This window comes from Gossypium hirsutum, chromosome A04 (genome assembly GCF_007990345.1).
Source record: "Gossypium hirsutum isolate 1008001.06 chromosome A04, Gossypium_hirsutum_v2.1, whole genome shotgun sequence".
Taxonomy (NCBI): domain Eukaryota; kingdom Viridiplantae; phylum Streptophyta; class Magnoliopsida; order Malvales; family Malvaceae; genus Gossypium; species Gossypium hirsutum.
In genome coordinates, this window is record NC_053427.1 from 77978962 (window position 1) to 77999700 (window position 20739).

Genomic DNA, 20739 nt, shown 5'->3' on the forward strand with positions numbered 1-20739 from the left:
AGTTTCACACATGAGACTTCTGATTGAATTTCTGTTTTGGACCGAGCTCTTGCATGTGTTAAGGACTCAAATATACATGTGACTCGAATTTAGCCTAGATTAGTAACCTTACATGTATACATTGTCTTGGCTAGGCTACTTTTTTGTGTTGTCGTTGGTTTAGCCTGGACAAGTAACCTGATACACTTACTTTGTATACACTTACTCTGTATCTGATTAGCTCATACGAGCATAATCTGTTTCCGGACTTATGTATTGAATACTTTTACAAATATCCATAGGAAGAATAAATGTTATTTAATATGGAATTGTTTCTTTGAAGTAAACAAATTATGAACTATGAATATGTGTATGTTTAGATGGTTACTGATTTGGAATTGTTGAATCATGTTGTGTTAAGGCTAAAACTTTGAAATGGCTATATGTATCGGTTATATGGAAATAATTATATGAAGTGTTTATACGGAATGTTTATATGGATAGATATGTAAAAAAAAAAAGATATTTGAAATGGAAATGTGGAATGTTAAATGATTAGATGTTGAATGAATAGTATATCAAATATGTTTACTTGTATGTGTTTTATGAGATGATAAAGTTATAAGTTTAATACGAACTCTTTAATTGTGATTATTAAATGTGATCTTGTTCATTTTGGTATCTTTTATGTTCATTTTAGAATTCATGTTTGGGATTCTAGCCTCACCTAATAATTTTATCTTCAAAGTTCGAACTTGTGTTCTCTCCTTGAGAGTACAATATACCTTATCGTTACACTCAACACTTGTTGGTACCGCTTTAGTAAATTTTAATTTAGCTTAATTTTTTTTATAATTAATGTTATTAGCATGTTAAAATAGTTAACATTATTATTTAATTCTATTAAAGTGTTGACATGAATTTTTCTCTCTTAAAAATACCCTACCAACTTATCATATTGATATGATTTTTTTTGTTGGAAGGGATGAACCTATATTAATATTATTAATTTGAATAATTTATAGTATTAATTATCTAGATTAATCTATCACATTATAACAACTGAGGGATCAAGTTATGAAAAATAAAGTAAAATAATTAAATTATAAATTTTAGTATAATAAAAAGAACAAAACAAATTTTTTTTTAAAAAAAATCTTTTTAATTTAAAAATAAATGTCATCTTGTTAAAAAATTGTCATTCAAATTCAATTCCAATTTGAAGAAGTTAATCAATATTTCCAAGAAAAAAAAAGAGATTATATGTGGTCATGAATGTAAAGTAATGTGCGCAAAGAGGAGCTCATTCCATGTATCAGGTAACCCAGGTAAGCACCAATGGATGCAGTCTGCATATGTGGCCGGATCGGCCTGTTGTTCCGGTGTCATCAATTTGCCTTGTCTCGTGGTATAAACTGATGCATGCGCATCTTTCCGATACTCAGAGAGGGTCGTAATGTCGAGGAAGAAGACCGGCACTTTCATGGATTCGGTCACATTAGCTACCATCCGAAATAGCCTATGGTCCGTGCCAACATTCGGTGGCTTAAACACGTTCGTCACTGGAAGCATTTCTTTAGCACATCGGATTCCATCGGAATTGTTCCAATCCGAACTCCTGTTTCATGAGGCAGAAGCTATTTATATCATTCAAGTGATAGAACAATGAGACGACATATTATGAAAAAAGGAAGTTTAGTGTTTATAACTTGATATGAAGAGGGGACATGCTCATGAAGTAGACTGAAGTGAACTTGGGATCAACATTTTCTTCAATCCACTTAGCCCATGTCTTCAAAACTTTCCGAAACGCTACAGGCCGCTCGATTTCGTCGTACTCGATCGGGTCTGCATTGAACGATCCTCGTCTGTTCCGAATAAAACATCACAATGAAATGTACTAATTAACTTCATGGATAAACTCTCATGCAGATAACTAAGCTCCATTGCAGTTAATATACTTACAAGACTTTGATATATCCAGTGTTCATCCACCAAATATAAGTGTTGAAAATCAAGTAATTGACACCCTTCCAATCGTTTCCACCATTTTTGATTGATTCAGGCATGATTATACGATCTTTTATGGTGTGTCTCCATGGATTATCTGAATTGGATTCAACCAAAAATGGTGCCCAATAGAACTCTACTGTGGTATTATACTCCTATGCTAGCATTCAAGAAATGTTTGTCAAACCACCGGCTAAAATTATGAATTTCATTCCTTCACAAAATCTGAGAGTTAAGTCTTTTTACTTTGATTTTCCGTAATTTGGTCCTCATAATTTATAAAAGTTAAGATGTTAGTTCAATTGGTTAACATTACTAAACTTTTTTTGTTTGTTTGTTAAATTAAGGACTTGAAAATATACAATTCAACAATTTATATGTAAGGAATTAAGCAACAAGTTAGCAAACATTAATAAGTTAATGCGTTTACCAAATTTAATTTTGTAAAATACTAAAGATGAAATTCTGATAAATTAAAGTAGAAAGATTAATTTCTTAATTTTACTGAAGTAGAGGAATGGAATTCATAATTAGACTCTAAAATAGCTTATAGGTGTTCAACAATAAAGGAAAATGGAGCGTGGGTTAGCTTTATATTTTCAATTCATTAAGTAATTGGAACCAATTATGAGTCATTTTTCATTATCCCATTTCTTTAATATGCACACCTTTCCATATAATTGCATATAAATAAATTTGGTCAAAATTTGATTTTGATCCCTCTATTATGTCTAAGTTTAAGATTTAATTATTTTATTTATTTTTTTCACAATTTGGTCCTCGTAATCTTATATAATATCACTTATTAGTAAAAATAGCTAATTATTCCTATTAAAATGTTAAATTTGGAATTTTTTTTATTTAAAAAATGCTTCCAACACAAAATCCATTTCTGCATAATAAGTTTGAAAGGGTGTTTTCAAGAAAAAAAAATTAGATGAATATTTTATTGGGAATAATTAATTTTGTTAACTATTTAGACTAGCACACAAAATTATAAAATTAGGGGATTAAATTTCGTTAAATTAAAGTACAAAAATTAAACATCAAGTGTCATCATAATAAAAGGATCAAATCACAATTTGACCAAAACTTTTCTATCATTTCATCAATGCAGTAGTGGGGACAGGTTATCTGCAACTACAATGGAAGACCATTCAAGATTTCTTTTGAAATGATTTAGAGATTCTTGAACCAAGGGCAGCCCAAAATGATTTTAATACAATAACAAAATTATACTTTTAACCCCTAAAAATTTGTAATTCTATTTTACTCCCTAAAACAAATTTTCGCTTCCCCTGATTAGAACCAATTTTAATGAGTCATTTTCCATTATCCCGTATTCTATAATAGGCACATCTTTTCATGTAATTACATATCAAAAAGAACTTCCAAGACATGCTATCATTTCAACAATGGAGTTATTAAACAATGTTTTCTTCAACTTTAATGGAAAAACCCTTCAAGAATTCTTCAACAGGTTTTAGAGATTAAAAAAGCTATATGCTTCAATGAAACCAGATATTAATGAAGAAACATACCTCAATGGTGAAGATAACCAGAGAATCTGACATTTTGAGGCTCTTCTTCCCTGGAGAAATTGAGGATTGAAGCAAACAAACCATGGATTCCCACTGGTTCCTATTCAATGAATCCCCCACAAACATAACCCTCTTTCCTCTCAGTTTTTCAAGCATCAATCTTGGTTTGAACCTTTACCATATACCAAAATAACCGCAGCTTATAAATCACTAATCAAATCAGATTATTGATGAGACTCGAATTGAAGTGATAACTTACTTGGGCAAAGAACAGTCCCTGGGTTGCCATCTCCAGCTCTGATAAAGTGAGTCTTGTCTTCCATTTCTAATGCAAGTCACTTGCTGTGAGAGGAACTCACATTCATCTTCTTTATACAAAGGGTGGGTCTTATTATCAGAAACCCAATTCCCAGTGAAAATATCACAACCCTTTGGTGGTAGCTTGACCCGATCTTCACCGTCAGCTTCCTCAATGATTCCTATGGGTCTAAACAACTCATTAGACCTTGCCAACAGCCTAAAATCTCCATTGTAGATAAACCGTTTGAACAAAAGTATCACTATCAGTGAAACTAGAAGAATTACGTGATAGCTTTTGCTTTCATGGCTGATAATATTGCTGCTGCAGCTGTGCTTCCTAGCTTGAAGTTATGAACACTAAGACAAGGCTTAACCTGAAGCAGTTAACTTCAACTAGCTGCTGGTTTTTAGGTATCTGAAAAAGTGAGATTTTTCCTTTTTCCCACTTTTTGTTTTTGATTAGTTTGTAACTACAATCTTCATATCTGACAAGGAAAAACTGAGATCATTCAGGATATGTTTTATATATACATATATATATATATATGCAGCTTTTCAAAGCCTAAAGTTAGCATGTTTTGACCATTTTACTTTTAACTTGAATATAGGATATAGATTATAACTATATAATATTTTGGGTTAACTCCACGGTAAGTCCTTAAACTATGATATTGATTCTGATTTAGTTTCTAAACTTCAAAATGTTATAATTAAGTTTTCAAAGTATCAGTGTCAACATCATATCAATTAGGTTCTTCCATTAGCTTGGTCATTAAATACAAACTCAAATATGGCATAAAACATATTTAAGACATATTAATTAAATTGTAAAATTGTATTTACTTATTACATGAGCAATTTAAATGTAACATCATTACATGTTTAAAAAAATAAATCACGTCAAATTAACCAATATAACTAATGGGAAAAAATGACTTCATCATTGAAAATGCACATTCGGAAAAGTATAGTACTGGAAAAGACTAAATTTAATAGAGAGATTAAATCTTCAAAAAAATGCATAGGGATCTTTTACGGAATTTGACCTTTCAATACCTATGGAATATAAGAGTAATGCTGAGCCAATCTTTTATGCCATCTCTATCTTGCCTTTTCTGTCAAATTTCTTGGAGACAGTAAACAAGAGCCACGTTATTTATGAGTTTTGTACTTTATAGCATGCAATCCCTGGGTGTTTTGTATAGCATTCGTGTCCTTTGCCACTAAGAAACTGTCTTTCTTTGTTTGCTTATTTAGCATCATTCATTTACATATTGCTTCCCATAGCATAACCACAAATTATATAGCCGTGCCTACACTGGTATGAAAATTCAGCAGCATCACGTGCCTGGTTTTATTACAATTTCGATTCTTGAAAATCAATGTTGCATTAGGTAAAAGAAAAGCTGCAATTTCAAGCCATTGCTTTGACTGCAACCACAGTAGCTTTCTTTTTGGGCTAACCCATTATCAGTATGGCTCAAGTTTACTTCATCTTTTAAACTAAAAAGACTAAATTTATTATTGGTTAAATATAAAATAATAAGGACCGGGGACTAAATCTCAAAGTAGTAATGAGACTAAATGATAATTAAACCCAAAAATTTAAAAATGGAGATGCGGGGTATCGATCCCCGTACCTCTCGCATGCTAAGCGAGCGCTCTACCATCTGAGCTACATCCCCGTTTGGGTTGGTTCTTAACAAGTTACTTTATAAGGCTATTCATGAGGGAAGATGGATTAATATCGGTGATCTGTCAACAGAGTGTAATTACAGTAATCTTAGTGATCTAATATAATTTGCAAATCCATAATTAAAGTAAAGCTATGCGAGATTAATAGACATTTTATCTTGTTTACTGTTAATTTGATTGCTGACCCACCTGCTATCATAAAGATTTCTAAGAATCCAATAGGGTCATCTCATCTTCATTGCTTTTTTAAAGTTTTCTCTTTATCGAAGGCAGTTTATATATAACAAACTGGTCAAAATTATGATGTCACACCTCTACTTTGGCAGGGTTTGACATTGTTAAAATTAAAGTCAAACACTTGATTTTCGTTAAAATTGACTTATTATATAGTATACTTTATTAAGTGCATAATTATTTGCTTCGTGATTATATTATTACATTGATGGTAAATTTAACGGAAAATATTAATGATAAAAACTAAACTTTACACTTCATTCAGGTATAAAAATTGATGACATATTTTGACTTAAAACATGGTTTTTAGTTAGTGGCATTTGTTCATCTTTACCTTAATATTTGTATTTAAAAATAAATATATGATTTAGTTATTTATTTGATATGGGGGTTTGAGTAATTTAAAGAGAAAAAAAATGGATGAAAAGCAAAGAATTGATAAAAATTAGCAAAAGGGAAAGGTAGGAAACCTTGTTTATATAAACATTTATTTCCATATTCAAAGTTTCCAACATATATATTCTACAAATTTGTGCGTTGGCTTAGGCCATATTTTACTTGAGTGAGTGATGAAATTTGACATTAAATCAACAAAAGAAATAAAAAAACCATAACCTATACGAAGCTACATCCATCAAATAATGGAGAGAAAATTACAATTAACTTACAACTTTAAACAGAAAACAATGCGAATTATGTGTACGTGTCATGAGCGAGATATGATACGTGTATAAAGAAACTCGTTCCATGTGTCGGGTAACCCGGGAAGGCACCAATGGATACAATCAGCGTATATAGCCGGGTCAGCCTTTTGTTCACGGGTTAGTATTTTACCTTGTCGAATAGTGTGAATTGCAGTGTGTGCATCTTTTCTGTATTCCGAAAGAGTCGTAATGTCAATAAAATGGACTGGGATTTTCGTGTTTCGAGTTATGTTTTTGGCAACCACATAGAGCCGACGGTCTGTGCCCACGTTTAGGTGCATTGACTGGTTGAGGATTGGGGTTGTCTCAAGGGCACACTTGATCCCATCTGGGTTGTTCCAGTCCAAGCTCCTGCAGACATTGTTAGGTTCAAAATTATGTAAGCCTTAGAATAATAATAGAAAGAAAAAACAAAACAAAAATGATTAGATTTTGTTTGGTCTTGAATAGACGAATGAATTGGTGGGTTATGTTGGTTTTGGATTGAGATTGGATTTTGAAAATTTGAAATAATTTTGATTTAAGTTTCGATCAATTATAGATTTGGATCATTTTAATTCGGGTTGTTTTAGATTCATGTAATTTTGATATCGGATCATTTATGTTTGAGGTTTAAAATTTTCAGACGGTCATTTTAAGTTCTAGTAACTTAAGGTACAAATCATTTTAGGTTTTTTTTTGTTCATTCAAAGTTAGGATAGTTTCCTGTTTGATTCACTTTTTATATTTTGATTAATTTGGATTTGGGTCAATTTGAATTCAGATTTAACGAGTTTAGATTCTTAACTTTCTATCGTTAAGTCAATAAGGATCAAATTTGAGACCATATCAAATTTTATTTTAGATTCGATTCAGATTTAAGAAATAAAATTTTTAATTAAATCATTTCAATTTTTAACTTATTTTTGAATCAGAGTTGATTGGAGCATGGCCCCATTTGTTATTCTGTTTATTTTCTTCACCCAAACTAGACCCAAGGGCTCAGTATACTAATAACAAACAAGGGAATAGTTGAGTTTATTGGTTGAAAGGTCATAGGCCTACTGTCTAACTGCTGGGGATCACCTAATTTTGGATGCTAAATTCCGACAACTATGGCAGCTAATGACAATGAAAACATCTAATTAAGTTCCAAGATGTGCATAAAAAATAGGAGGAATCTCTATAAATGCATGGTGACGAAGAATAAGTTAGATAAGGTGTTGTTTTTATTGACTTCACTCAAATTATTTGCAATTTACTACTTGGGATTCTTTTATTTATTTTAATATCTTAAAAAAAGATTAGGGTATCTTTTTCGGTGAAGGTAGTTATATCTACTCATAATTTATACATAATTATTGTTTGACTCCAATTTCTAGACAAAAATGAAATTGTAGCAAGCTATTATAATTAAACCCGAATTTATTAAAATACTATTTTTTAAATAATGGCATCAATCAAATTTTTAATTAAATTTATATTGATTAGTTGAGTTTTGATTTATTGTTTAGTACATATTTACAATGAAAATATTCTTGATTTAATATTAAACTCTTATAAATTTGAATATAGAATCTATGATTATCTAATTTGATAATTCAACTCAATTAATCATAATATAAACTCGACCTATCCCAATTTGATAATAAAAATCAACAATTTGATTTCGAAATGACCAAAAATTAATATGTTTCAAACTCAAAATGATTTGTTTTAAAACTTAAACCCTAAATAATCGAACTTGAACCATCTCTAACTTGAAATTATTCGAATCTAAAATAATTTTAACCTGACTTAAATTAACTTCATCTAAAATCAATATAGTTATTGGAAACATTAAAAAAAGGGGGGGATGGAAAGAGATTTATTACCTGATATGAAGAGGAGACATGCTGTTGAGGAAGACAGTGGTTCGATTTGGATTTACATTCTTATTAACCCATTTAGACCATGTGGTCAACACTTTCTTATATGCTATCGGCCGTTCAATCTCATCGTATTCGGTGTCGCCTCGATCGAAGGATCCTCGTCTATACACCAATATCCCACAAACATCAGAACATAAATTGGATCTGATGAAACCGAAATGTTATGTTTCTGACTACTTACAAGACTTTCATAAGGACAGTGTTCATCCACCATATGTAAGTGTTGAAGACCAAATAATCAACATTTTTCCAGTGCTTGCCATGTTTCTTGATTGATCCAGGCATGATTATACGGTCCAAGATGGCGTGCATGTTTGGGTTATCTGCGTTTGATTGCACCAAAAATGGGGCCCAATAAAACTCCACTGTCGCATTGTAATCCTGCAATAAGAAAAGTTCAAAAATACTCGTAAACATGAACAAGGTACGCCAATGTTTGAGTTGGTTGAATTCAGATTAATTAGTTAGAGTTTTAAATTTTTTAGATTATTTTGGTTGGGATTAATTTTGGGTTTTGGATGGTTTAGTGTTTAGATATTTTTTAGTTCGAATCATTTTAGGTTTTAGTTTTCAAATTAAGTTGTTACATTTTCAAATTAGACCGAATCGTAAGTTAAGTTGGGCCGAATTGATGCAAAAATTTAGACCCGTTTTTAGCTCAGCCCAAAAATTGGGTCTAGAATTTTGCTTAAGTTTGATCTAGGTAAAAATGCTAAACCCGAGTCTGGCTTAACCCACTCGTATTAATAATTTTTATATTATTATTTTTATATAAAAACAATTTTTTTAAAAAATAATACATCAAATACACTACAAACAATTAAATAAATATTTCTCAACAAATTAAAAATACATTAAAAAAAGTCTTTATACTTAAATAACACTAAGACATTTGCAATTTAACAAGTAAATGCCTCTAATAGTAGCAAAATTAACAATAAAATAAAAGTTATACAATATCTAAACAATAACAATAAAATAGTAGTAATATAATAACAAAATGACAACAAAATAACATCAAACTGACAGCAAAACAACGACAAAAAAATTTAGCCAGATTCGGGCTGGGTTGGGCAAGGCTCGAGCAAAAATAATCTTACTTGAGACCTAACCCGTTTGGAAAACAAGCCTTGTTTTTTTTCGAAATCTATTTTTTCGAGCCTATATTTTTTTCTCAAACTCTTTCACTTTTCGGACACATCTTTGAGTTTGGACAGACCCAATCCATGATGAAATCTAGTTAAAATCATTTTGAATTTTGGACCTTTAGGTTTGAGTTGTTTTGAAGGTTGTTTTCGGTTAAGTTGAGATTATTTTTTGGTTTTATAAAATTGGTATATCTCAAAGCTTCAATGACCTTTTAACCACTTTGTAGATACACATATTACCAAGGACAAAGAAAAGTCAATGAAAGAAACCTGTTTTTAAGGCCACCCATTAGGTTAACAAATACTAAGAAAAATGTCTGGTTTTTGGTAAAAAAAAAAGTTTGAATATTCAGAAAACAATGGATCCTGAGAATCTTGATAATGATTATTCAATCAAAATGAAACAAAAGTATGAACTTTCAATTATATATTAAACAAATATTGTAATTAAGAATGATTAAAGAATACCAAATGAAAACCGCTTTCTCCCATATAATAATCTGTTTGGCAAGCGAGAAAATTTTTACCTCAATTCTAAATATAGAGAGAGAACCGAACTTCTTCAAGCTCTTCCTCCCAGGCGGGACAACAGATTGAACCAAACAAACCATGGATTCCCATTGGTTTCTATTCAATGAATCTCCAACAAACATTAGCCTCTTATTCCTCAGTTTCTCAAGAAATAATCTCGGTTTATACCTTTAAAAAAATTATCAGAAAAATCATCGGCATCTTCAAAATTAATCAAGGTTTAATTACAAAACCAATCCTCTACTTTATAAAAATTGAGAAACTAGTCTCTCTACTTTATTTGGTCATCATTGTACTTAAAAATAAATTTGTCTAATTCCCAGTAAATACGTGAACTTGAACTGTTAATTAGTTACATATGAATCAGGTCAAAACTTGTCATCGTTCGGTATACTTTTACAAAATTTAAAATTTAATTCTTGTATTTTAAAAGTTAAAATTTTCTTATTATTTTTTATCGAAATTTGTTAATTTGACGTATCAATCATATGCCACGTGATATGTGAACACTAATTGACAAAAATTGACAAAGAATTGTGATTTTTAAATAGGAAAAGCAAGAGGACTTGGCTTTTAACTTTATAAGTGGGTCAAATCTCAAATTTTGTTAAAATAGAAAGATTAACAACATTTTTTACCTGTAAATTACGGGGAATAGCTTCTCAATAAAATCAACAAAGGAAGAAAAAGGCGGTTCTTACTTGGGTAAATTACAATCTCTGGGCTGCCATCTCCAATTTTGATACCTAGAATCCTTTCTTCCATTCCTCACGCAAGTTACTTGCGGCGTAAGAAACTCACACTCATCTTCTTTGTACAAAGGGTGCGTTTCACTATCATACACCCATTTTCCAGTGAAGAGGTCACAATCTTCCGGTGGCAATTCGACGTCTTCATCGTCTTCTTCGACGACCGGCAGTATCTCAACTTTTTGTTGTACGCCGTCCGCTTTATCTTCAGCTACTTTTCCTTCATCATCGTCTTTCACCGTCGCCATGGATTTCAACTCCTTATCAACTGAAGTAATTACATCCTTCTTTGTTTCTTCAATTCTGGTAGATTCTTGAACCGGCTTATTTGGCTCGTCGTGTTGGATTATTTCACTGGCTTTAGGCCTCGACGAAAACGGGAACTCGGCGATGGACTTTACGTCCTCGTTGTACATGAAAAGGGCAAACAAGAAGACGGAGATTAGGACGATAAATACGGGGACATGGTTGTTTTTGCGGTGTTTCATGGCTCCCGTTTCGGTGAGGAGAGTCTTAGTACTACGACGAAGTTGCTGCATGAGAAAAAGAAAATAAAAAAGGTATTGATTTGAGTCGATGGAAAAGGAGAGAAATGAAAGGAAATATAGACGAAAAAAAAAATTTATGTAAAATATTTGTTTAGTTTGTTTAGGTTTGGTGAGAAGGGTTTTTCTTTAAAGGAACTGGTGAGGGTTTCTGGTAGAGGGAGAGTTGTCTTTCTCATTTTTTTTTTAAATTTATTGATTTTATTTATAAATATTTTAGTTAAAATATGCTCCAAATCCTCTACTCTTAGTTATATCAAATAAAAGAATTTTATTTTAAAATGTTATACAAATGAAAATAAAATTAAAAGGATTAAATTTCAAATGTAAAAGAGTACAAAGACTTAAAAAAATATTTTTTAATCGATATATTTCCATCACTAACTACTTTCCTTGATCGAAACTATCTCTGGGGGGGAAAAGCAAAGGTGAAGAGTGGAATCAAAGCTTTGCCAAGTTGGTCTTCATATTTCTACCTAAGATTGGGACATGAACAAGTGTATTGTTTTGCAAATAAGATGTTTGATATGGAAGCTTCATCAGACATGAAAATTTAATGTTTATCCGATGAATGCTTAAAAAAGTCCTTGTCATGAACATGCTAACTGAGATTCATAGTTTGAAACTTCAAAGTGTTTCTTTTGGAGTGAGGTAAGATGAAATGGACAACAAACCTCGTAAATTATTCAAGTTCAATAAAAGGAAATTCATTTTTATCATTGTTGTGTGAGCCTGAACTATTAAAGAAATCAAATTTGAGTATCTTAATACTTGAGTTTTTAATTTTAAGTTATTTAAGGTTTGAGTTGAACTGATATTAGTGGTTAACTTTTTATAATCAAATTGAATTTTTGAATCCAGAGTCAAAATTATAGATAAATTTACTGATATAATTAACTTCTTACAACTTATTCAACTCCTATCATTGAATATATTTTTATTTTGAATTATTCCTACTTTAATTACGAGTACTACATCATTCTAATAAAGAATTCAATAAAATTATATATGCCTAATTTATCACATGTTTGTTATTCTGTGGGGCTACTATTAAAAGAAAACTAAGCTCCAGCAGTAGTTTTTGGACCACAGCGAAGCTTAAGCTTTGAGGCAGAGAAAAAAGAAGGATTTCAGACAACTACCAGTTCGTGTTCTTAATAAACAAAATCAAAATTGCCAGCATGTTTTGCCAGAAAAAGGTCAAACAAAAATAATAATTCCATACCATGATGATGCAAATTTTGTTATTTTGTTAACTAAAACCTCTTTTTTTTTTTAATATAAAATTTTGAGAAATAGAGATTCGGATAATGTTAAGAGACAAATTAATGATACCGTTGACAGTAAATTTAAATGTAATAATCTTAGCATGGTTTTTACTTTTTATTATCTCAACGCTTTTAGTTGGTACAACAATGTTTATTTATCATAATTATAAATTTCCCCAAACTAAAAAATTGTACCAAGTATATATCATTCGAACTTGTTGTGGATAATAAATGATATAATGACATGTAATCTTTCTTTGTCTACAACAACTATAGGATATGGACTGATTTCAGAGCAGAGTTTGACAGATCCCTTAACCCCTCTAAAATAGAAAATTATTATTTAAATTTTTAATTTTTTTTTAAATTTTAAATTAATAAAAATAAAATTATATTTTAACTCTTTTAGAATCATAAAAAATAAATTTAATCATTTAAAAATTATAAAGATATAAACTATAAAAAATTAAAATTCATTTTACCCTTAAAAAATTGCTATGGTTTCACTCTAACTGTTTTGATACATTATCATCGACAAAAATGATGTAATTAATATTTATGTTTTAAATTTTATATATTTATTTATTTTGAATGATGTCATTATTAGAAACTTTATGTTTGAGAAGTAAAGAGTAAGGAACACTTTATTTTATTTGTATCATAAAGTGAAGTGAAGGGTTTTGTACTTTCTCACTTCAATGTATTTTTTGGTGAACCATCACTTTTATTTCAAGCCAAGACACCTTATACAGACTGTAATGTACAATAACTTACAAAGAAAGACACACATTTTTACACTCTCTTCAAGTTATCCTTTTAGCTACATTTTCTTTTTTTTTTTAAATCCTTAAATCTTTTCATTTTATATGTATTTTTACAATTAATATCCCATCCTTAACTTATATCTAAATAATCAATTGGAATAATTTTTTATTTTTTATTTATTTCCGTTTAGATGATAAATTGGTATTTAAGCTATACTTTTATCCATATATTACTATTTAATTTTTTTTAGTCAAAATGTTATCTAAACTATGTATCTTTTATCCAAATTACCTCCATCTTTAACTCTATTAGGACAAAAAAAAATCATTTTTTTATAGAAGGCGACAAAGGGTAATTCGTTAAACTAAGAAAAATCATTTAGTACAAGTGAATGTATATGACGCAGCTAATCCAACTTAAACAAGAGTTCATCCTCACGATTCAAAAATTTTAAAATTCAAAAAATATATATTTAAATTTATTTTTATAATACATTAATTATATAAAATTTTGGAAATATCTCAAAAAGTTAAATTATGTAAATTCAAAAAATAAAAAAATCCAAATTTTAAAAGTTATATAAAATTCATGAAAATTTATTTATTTTTATATATAATTGTATAAAATATAATTAATTTGAATATATAAATTTAAAAAAATATATATTCAAACACTAAAAATTGACCGTTGTTGATTGATCAATGTCAATATCAGTCAACGCCTAATCAAATTGATCAACACTCTATTAGCATTTGGCCAACGCTTGCCAATGCTCGGTCAAGTGGGCAGTGCTTATGTGGATTTTTTATGCCACATATTGGTATGTGATTGAGCCATATAATAGTTAACCATCATTGACTAAAGGTTAACTGATGGAAGTATCCATATAAGAAAAAAGTAATTTAAATACCACTTCTAACAAAAATAAAATAAAATTTTAGTGCAACAATTATAATAATAGTTTATAATAAATATAAAAGATATTTACACTAAATTAATAAATACATTCAATAATGGTGATTAAAATTAATTGTTGAAATTTGATTTTTTTTCAAAATAAATCCACAAATCTTTTGTCACATTCACTAAACAATAACAAATAAATAAATAAAAAAGTTTAAATTCTGCCATTAGTCATGTGCTTTACAAAAGTTGTGGATTTAATCTTTGTATTTTTATTTAGTCATTTTTAGTCCCTAAAATTTCTAATTTTTAAAATTTTAATCCTTACCAAACAGTAACAATCAAGTTCATTGACTAATGTTATGATATTTCTAAAATCCAATGCACCAAATATTTTATCATATGTGTAATGTCATGTCAACTTATTATTTTCACATATTACTCACTAAAAATTCAATTAATGGATTAACGACTGTCATTTGTATTAAGATTGAAATTTCAAAATTTGAAAAGTATAGGGGCTTAGAATGATCTAATTGGAGAATGTGGACTAAATCTGTAATTGTAGGCATAGAATAGGACTAGTAATTGAATTTAACCAAATAAATTTAATTGCTACTGTTTGAGTTAGGACTAAAATTTCAAATTTTAAAAAGTACAAAGACTAAAAGTGACCAATTCGAAAAGTATAAGGACTAAAATTGATCAAATATAATTATAGGAACTAAATCTACAACTGTCGCAAAGTACATGGACTAATAGCAGAATTTAACCCTAAAAAAAGAAGTGGTTTTAAGAGGGCTTGATTCACACTTGACAAACAACTTATAGAAAATTTTAAAAAATAATATCATAATATTAGGTTACCTCATCATCAATTAAAATAATCTTTGATCACTCTTTGGTACTGTAATAGGCCAATTTAGCCCGGGCCCAAAAATATAAAAAATAAAAATAAAAGAATCCATTACAACAGTCCATCAGGCCTAAATTTACAATCACAACTTAAACATTTTTCAGTAAAACCAAAAACCCTAAAGCCTCTGCACCGCTACCTTTGGCCACGTCAGCACGCGCATGCCCCAAAGCCTGATGCCTCCTCTGCCGCCGTTGCACCAGAATGGCAAAGGGCACCCCTTCTCTCCCCTCCATTGACCGGGCACCGTCGCTTACAAAGAGAAAGAAAAAGGACAGATACAAACGTGCAAGAACAGTGGACAAACAGTAAAAACAACAGTTTGTATTCGACTATAAAAGCCAAAAAAATCATGTATTATTTTACACACGAAATCTATCAAAAAAGAAAGAATACAAAGAAAAGTTAAAAGAGGTGATTCCTTTATGTTCTAATATGTTAGTTTTTCTTTTTTTTTCTCTTTAAAAAAATATATATATCTAACCTAAAATATAAAAAAAGGGAAGAAAACCCACCTGACGCTTCACATTCGGCCGTCGTGGGTGGGCAAGGGCTCCATCTTCGAGGAAATATGGCCATCTCTGATGTGAAGGACCTTCGAGTCTCTCAAGATTCGTTGGAGGCTTCGTCGGAGAGAAGAAAACTGAAAGGTTTTGTCTCCTTTACAGGGTTTTGGTCTTAGTTCTAGGGATTGTGACTCCAAATCGGAGTTCTGTACAAAAAAAGGAGTTGAAAATGTTTTTTGAAAATAAATCTAAACTTTCTTTTAGAAGATACTCTACTTCACTAATAAATTTTCTTCTAAAATATTGTTCATTCCTATTAAACATCTAGAACAAATAAATCTAAGGTTTAAATAAAAAGATTTTCATGAATCCAACATACAACTAGTAATTTTTTTCACAAAAATAATGAGAATATAATACTGGAAATCCTATCGCATGCGTATGCGTGTGGAAACTACAAATTTAGAACACAGATGTGTGTTTAAGAATAACATATAATAAATAATAAAACGTATGATTTGAAACTAATTAATCATAATAATACATGAAATATGTACCATAATAAAGTAAAAAATTAGATTAAAATATTGTGAGTAAAATGAAATTTAAACACATAAATACATCAAATTAAAATATTAAATACACTGCAATTGTTTATCATGATATTGTCATCAATTACAAGTTAATGCCGAGTTGACTTGTGACACCAACTCAATTGATAATATTATCTATATAGACAAATTTGGTTAGAGAAAATATTTTAGGTTAAAAGTTAATATTTTTAAAATTTATTCAAGAATTATTATTGGTGCAGTGGTAAAGAATTTGTTTATAAATCTATTAAACATGGCTTCAATATTTAGACATGTTTTTTTTAGTTCTTTTATTTTAAAAATATATAAAAGTATGAAAAGACAAAAAGGACCACAAAAAAATAGTAGTAGTCATTTAATAAAAGGGTATATTAGTTATTTCCTTACCAAGTTGGTACCCAATTAACTCGTGACACTAACTCAATTAGGGATTTCATTAGTAGTATAGATGTTAATTTTCAAAAGATTTCATTAATAGTATAGATGTTAATTTTCAAACACAAGATTCACAATAATCACACTAGCAACAACTATTCTAAATCAAAATGTTAAATTTCTAATTACTAGTCAAGAAATTCAAGACTATAAATACAATCAATCATAATTTATTTGATTATTTGTATTAATCAACCTCTAAAAAGTATTAACCAATCAAAATGCTAGGAATCTCATACAAAATCAATATCTCAAACTAATTTGATAAACCAAAAACTAAATCTTGAAAAAAAAATCCTAAACTATCATAAAAAAAAACACAATTCTAATTTTCTAGAGATTAATAAAAAAATTGAAAAATTAATTGTTACCAAATTAGGGGGCCCATTTAAAAGTATTGGTAGATTGTTCATCTATCTTTTAAAAATTCTGGAGTGTATGTGTGTGAATAAGAGAAATTTGAGAGAAAATTATAGTATTGAAGAAAAAAAGATAAAAGATTTTTAGGTTTTAGTAGTTGAGAGAGATTTATTTATTTTTATATAAAATAATTTTTTAAAAAAAATTGGTGAGTCATTTTCAAATTTTTGTGAAGTCAAAATTTTTATGAGGTCATTTTCAAATTTTTTGTAAGATCATCAATTATATAATTGACCCCATAATCTCCTACATAGTTCCACCCATGGTTGGACATGCCTAACTACTAGATGCAATCTATAAAACTAAACTTAAATTTGAATTGGTATCACTCCGGTATTAATTAAGAAGTTTATAGTTCAATTCAAGTAATAATTCTATTTTAAATTAGTAAAATTAGCAAAGTTTTTTTCAAAAATAATTAACACAACTTTTTTTACATCAAAGTTAGTAATATAATAGAAAATAAAAAGTATTCTCATCATTTCAAAAGTTTCTCCAAGCTTATGTTTTTGTATATACTAATATCATCTCACGTGGGTTGCACATGGGATCATTGATAATACTCTAGAATGACATATTTTTATGTATTAATTACACATTTATTTGGAGTATGATCCTACTAATTTGAGCTATTTATGGTTTTTTATCTTGTAGGGACTAAATTGAAGGCAAACAAAAATTTGGGGGCAAAAAGCGTGAATTTAAAGATAAAATGGGCCAACATGCGAAGTAGAAGAGAAGTGGTGCCGGAAATGCAAAGTATGGAAGACTTGGATGGTGAAAGTGCAAAGAAGAGATTTTATACAAACAAGACTCTATTCAATTTTTAATTATATTAGGATAATTGTTAAAGATTATTACTTAGATTTAAATTTAGCATTTATCTTTAATTATCTTTAATTATTTGTATTTATCTTTTAAAATTTAAGCAGGAATATACTAGGTTTCCTAGTACTATAAATAGGGGATGGAGTGACACAAATTTCACTCATCTTTTCTATAAACACTCCCTCTCCCAAAAAGCCTAGCCTTTGTTCCTTTCATATTATTCAATAAAAATTTCATTTTTATTACGTTTATTTCTTTTTCCCCAAAAAACATGAACCACTAAATTTATCTAGTCAAAGGTTGTCAAAATTCCCCAAAAAGGGTTCATGAGGTTTAGAATCCGCACTTAGTCTTCTCAACAAGTATTCATCGCTTCTCTGCACTACGGGACTGACACTTCCGTCTATGTCCCTTCAAAAGCGATCTTTTCATCTTGAGCAAAGGTGGTTGTTTGTATGTTTTAGAAAGGTTGCACAGTCGGTTCGTTAGCTTACTGTTTCAATGGTTGTCGAGCTCAAGAGATAAAATGGTGTGGCATTCGCCATTGAGAAATGATGATCTAGTGTAAGACAGTCCCACAAAAGCAACGGTTGGCTAGAGTCAGGTTCCTCTAATCGTAAGTTTAAAACCTAAGTAGAGTTGGTGGTCATAGGCACCCTCTTCCATTATAACTGGCTTATTCTGTTCGAGAATGATCACCTAAAAGCCAATAATAGAACCCAGACGGATCGAGACAACCGGAGGTTGGAATATCTTCATAAAAAAAAAGCTTTCTCTTACTCAACTCTGTCCTTCATTACAATTTTAATTTTAACTTTTATAATTTCAATTCAATCAAACTTTAAATTTTTTTTCCAGGTACGTAGGTTTTCTTGGGCACGGCTTTGTCCGGGATTTTGAGGAACAATAACTTGTGCAAATCTAGTCACTGATGATTTGACCCTACTTCCCTTATACTATTATTTTTCATTATTTTATAGGGATAGGATTTTTTTGGTGCTCTCAACAACCTCATCAAATTTTGGCGCCGTTGCTAGGGGTTGGTAAACCCATAGGAGTTTATCCAATGTAATGACATGTTTTTTTAAACAATTCTATAGTATCATAATAAATCTCATAAAGTTGTATCTGTGATATTTAATGGTAAAACAAATCTTGAATGTGGGATGGCACATGAAAATCGTTACCAACGGTAGTTCGGTACTTAACTTAATTATGCACCACCAGTAATGCAAAAGATAGAACCCCTAATGCCATCCTTCTATTCATTAAATTTTCATATACAAAATAGCTTAATTCAAAAAAGAGGTCAATAAATATTATGGCATTGGTAAATTGAAAACCCGGTAACATCAACCTTAACTAGTCTAAATTTATAACCCTAAATGATAATAAACCCAAATTAGATATTCATCCATAGCATTCCACCCTTCTATTTTATAAAGTAAATAAGAACAATTCAACTATTTCCAAACTTTACACATGTCTTAACCGTAAATATTAGCACGGCGAAGATTAGAAGCCACAAGGATAAGTTGGAAAAAAAGAAAAAGAATGACAACATGATACCATGGATAAGAAAAAAACTCATTCAACTTTTTTTTTCTAAAGATGTGTAAAACATAAGCTTTAGCATCACCCATAAGCCACTTGTGAAAGGAGGAACCAGGTAAACATTTTATTTCTAGACAAAGCCATGCTCAAAGCTAAAAGGAAGTTTTTTTTTCAACGACTTGAGAGACTAAGGTAACAATTGAAGAGTAGTTGGAAAGAAGCTTAGTAGGGACTAGAGTAAGAAATGTCGGGAGTAAGGTAAATTTTGATGGGCAGCTAGAAGGAAGTTTAGTGGTTGGTGGGGGTTAAAATGCTTTAAAATTTCGTTTTTTAGGAAAAATGATCGAATTAGGCTAGGTTTTCCAAAAATTATAGGATTAGGTAAAAAAAAAAGAAAATGCGTCCAGTTGGACACATTTCTAACGGATTATGTTTTCCATAACGGCGACCTCGTCCCAACGGCTCCCCCTAAATAATTATGAAATGGCTACATATAGTCGGAAGATCAAATTTTGGAGACATATATTCTTAATCTACCCGTTCCTCCACCGTTTTTAATCGAACCATATTTGAGAGATGTGGGATTTTTACATGTGGCCCGTATGGGTAGGGGTGTAAATTGGACCCCACACTTGTAAGCGCGTTAGTAGAAAGGTCGAGACCTAACACACATACATTCTATCTTCCATATGGCGAGTTTACTATCACACTCGAGGACATACAATTACAGCTTGAGTTACCAATGGATGGGCCGATATTGACTAGGTCATTTGTTACATCTGATTGGAGAGATGTATGCAAACAACTTTTAGGGAAGGTTCCGAACATGATTTATGGAGTCCAAATATATATGAATTGGTTGAAAAGAAATTTTGGTGGGCTCGATGCTGAATCGAACAAATTTGAAAGAGAACAATATGCTCGGGCGTACATCTTTATGATCATCAGGGGTCTCCTAATTCCTTATAAATCACGAAATCTTGTCCATTTAAGGTGACTGCTAAAACTCGTGGATTTTAGAGAAGTAGGCGAACTTAGTTGGGGGTCAGCCGTGTTGGCGACGTTGTACCAAGAGATGTGTCAGGCAATGCAACAATAGAAAATTAAAACCAATAGTTGCATACTATTTCCATTTTTACGTCCTTGAGCAAACTACCCTTATACATTCTCACTCGTAACAAAGTAAAATTCATTAGATAATATAT

At 30.3% G+C, this 20739-nt stretch overlaps 2 protein-coding genes and 1 non-coding gene across 3 annotated transcripts; all 3 read right to left on the reverse strand.

Moving 5' to 3' along the window:
* Positions 1-1167: 1167 nt before the first annotated feature.
* LOC107931261 (protein ESKIMO 1) lies at positions 1168-4178 on the reverse strand (the record flags this gene model as incomplete). The annotated part of the gene is made up of 5 exons (XM_016863107.2): positions 1168-1597; positions 1689-1847; positions 1945-2144; positions 3531-3702; positions 3790-4178. Coding segments are annotated over 5 exons (1269 nt in total), but the record flags the coding sequence as incomplete, so codon positions are not given.
* A 1264-nt stretch (positions 4179-5442) lies between these two features.
* Positions 5443-5515, reverse strand: TRNAA-AGC (transfer RNA alanine (anticodon AGC)). The gene has a single exon. It is a non-coding gene; the product is annotated as a tRNA-Ala (tRNA).
* A 706-nt stretch (positions 5516-6221) lies between these two features.
* On the reverse strand, positions 6222-11444 carry LOC107931256 (protein ESKIMO 1). The gene is made up of 5 exons (XM_016863103.2): positions 10754-11444; positions 10049-10220; positions 8555-8754; positions 8317-8475; positions 6222-6814 (listed from the first exon to the last, which is right to left on the reverse strand). The coding sequence occupies exons 1-5, from the start codon at positions 11338-11340 to the stop codon at positions 6466-6468; spliced, it is 1467 nt and encodes a 488-aa protein (XP_016718592.1). The 5' UTR covers positions 11341-11444; the 3' UTR covers positions 6222-6465.
* Between the last annotated feature and the right edge of the window lie 9295 nt (positions 11445-20739).

Bases quoted from the DNA above. Each gene is read 5' to 3' on its own strand.
- LOC107931256 (XM_016863103.2), bottom strand. From the start codon at position 11,340: ATGCAGCAACTTCGTCGTAGTACTAAGACTCTCCTCACCGAAACGGGA. The intron at 10,221-10,753 runs GTAAGAACCGCC...ATTTTTTTAAAG, and splicing joins AGAGATTGTAATTTACCCAA to GTATAAACCGAGATTATTTC. The intron at 8,755-10,048 runs GTAAAAATTTTC...TTCTTATTGCAG, and splicing joins TCTCTATATTTAGAATTGAG to GATTACAATGCGACAGTGGA.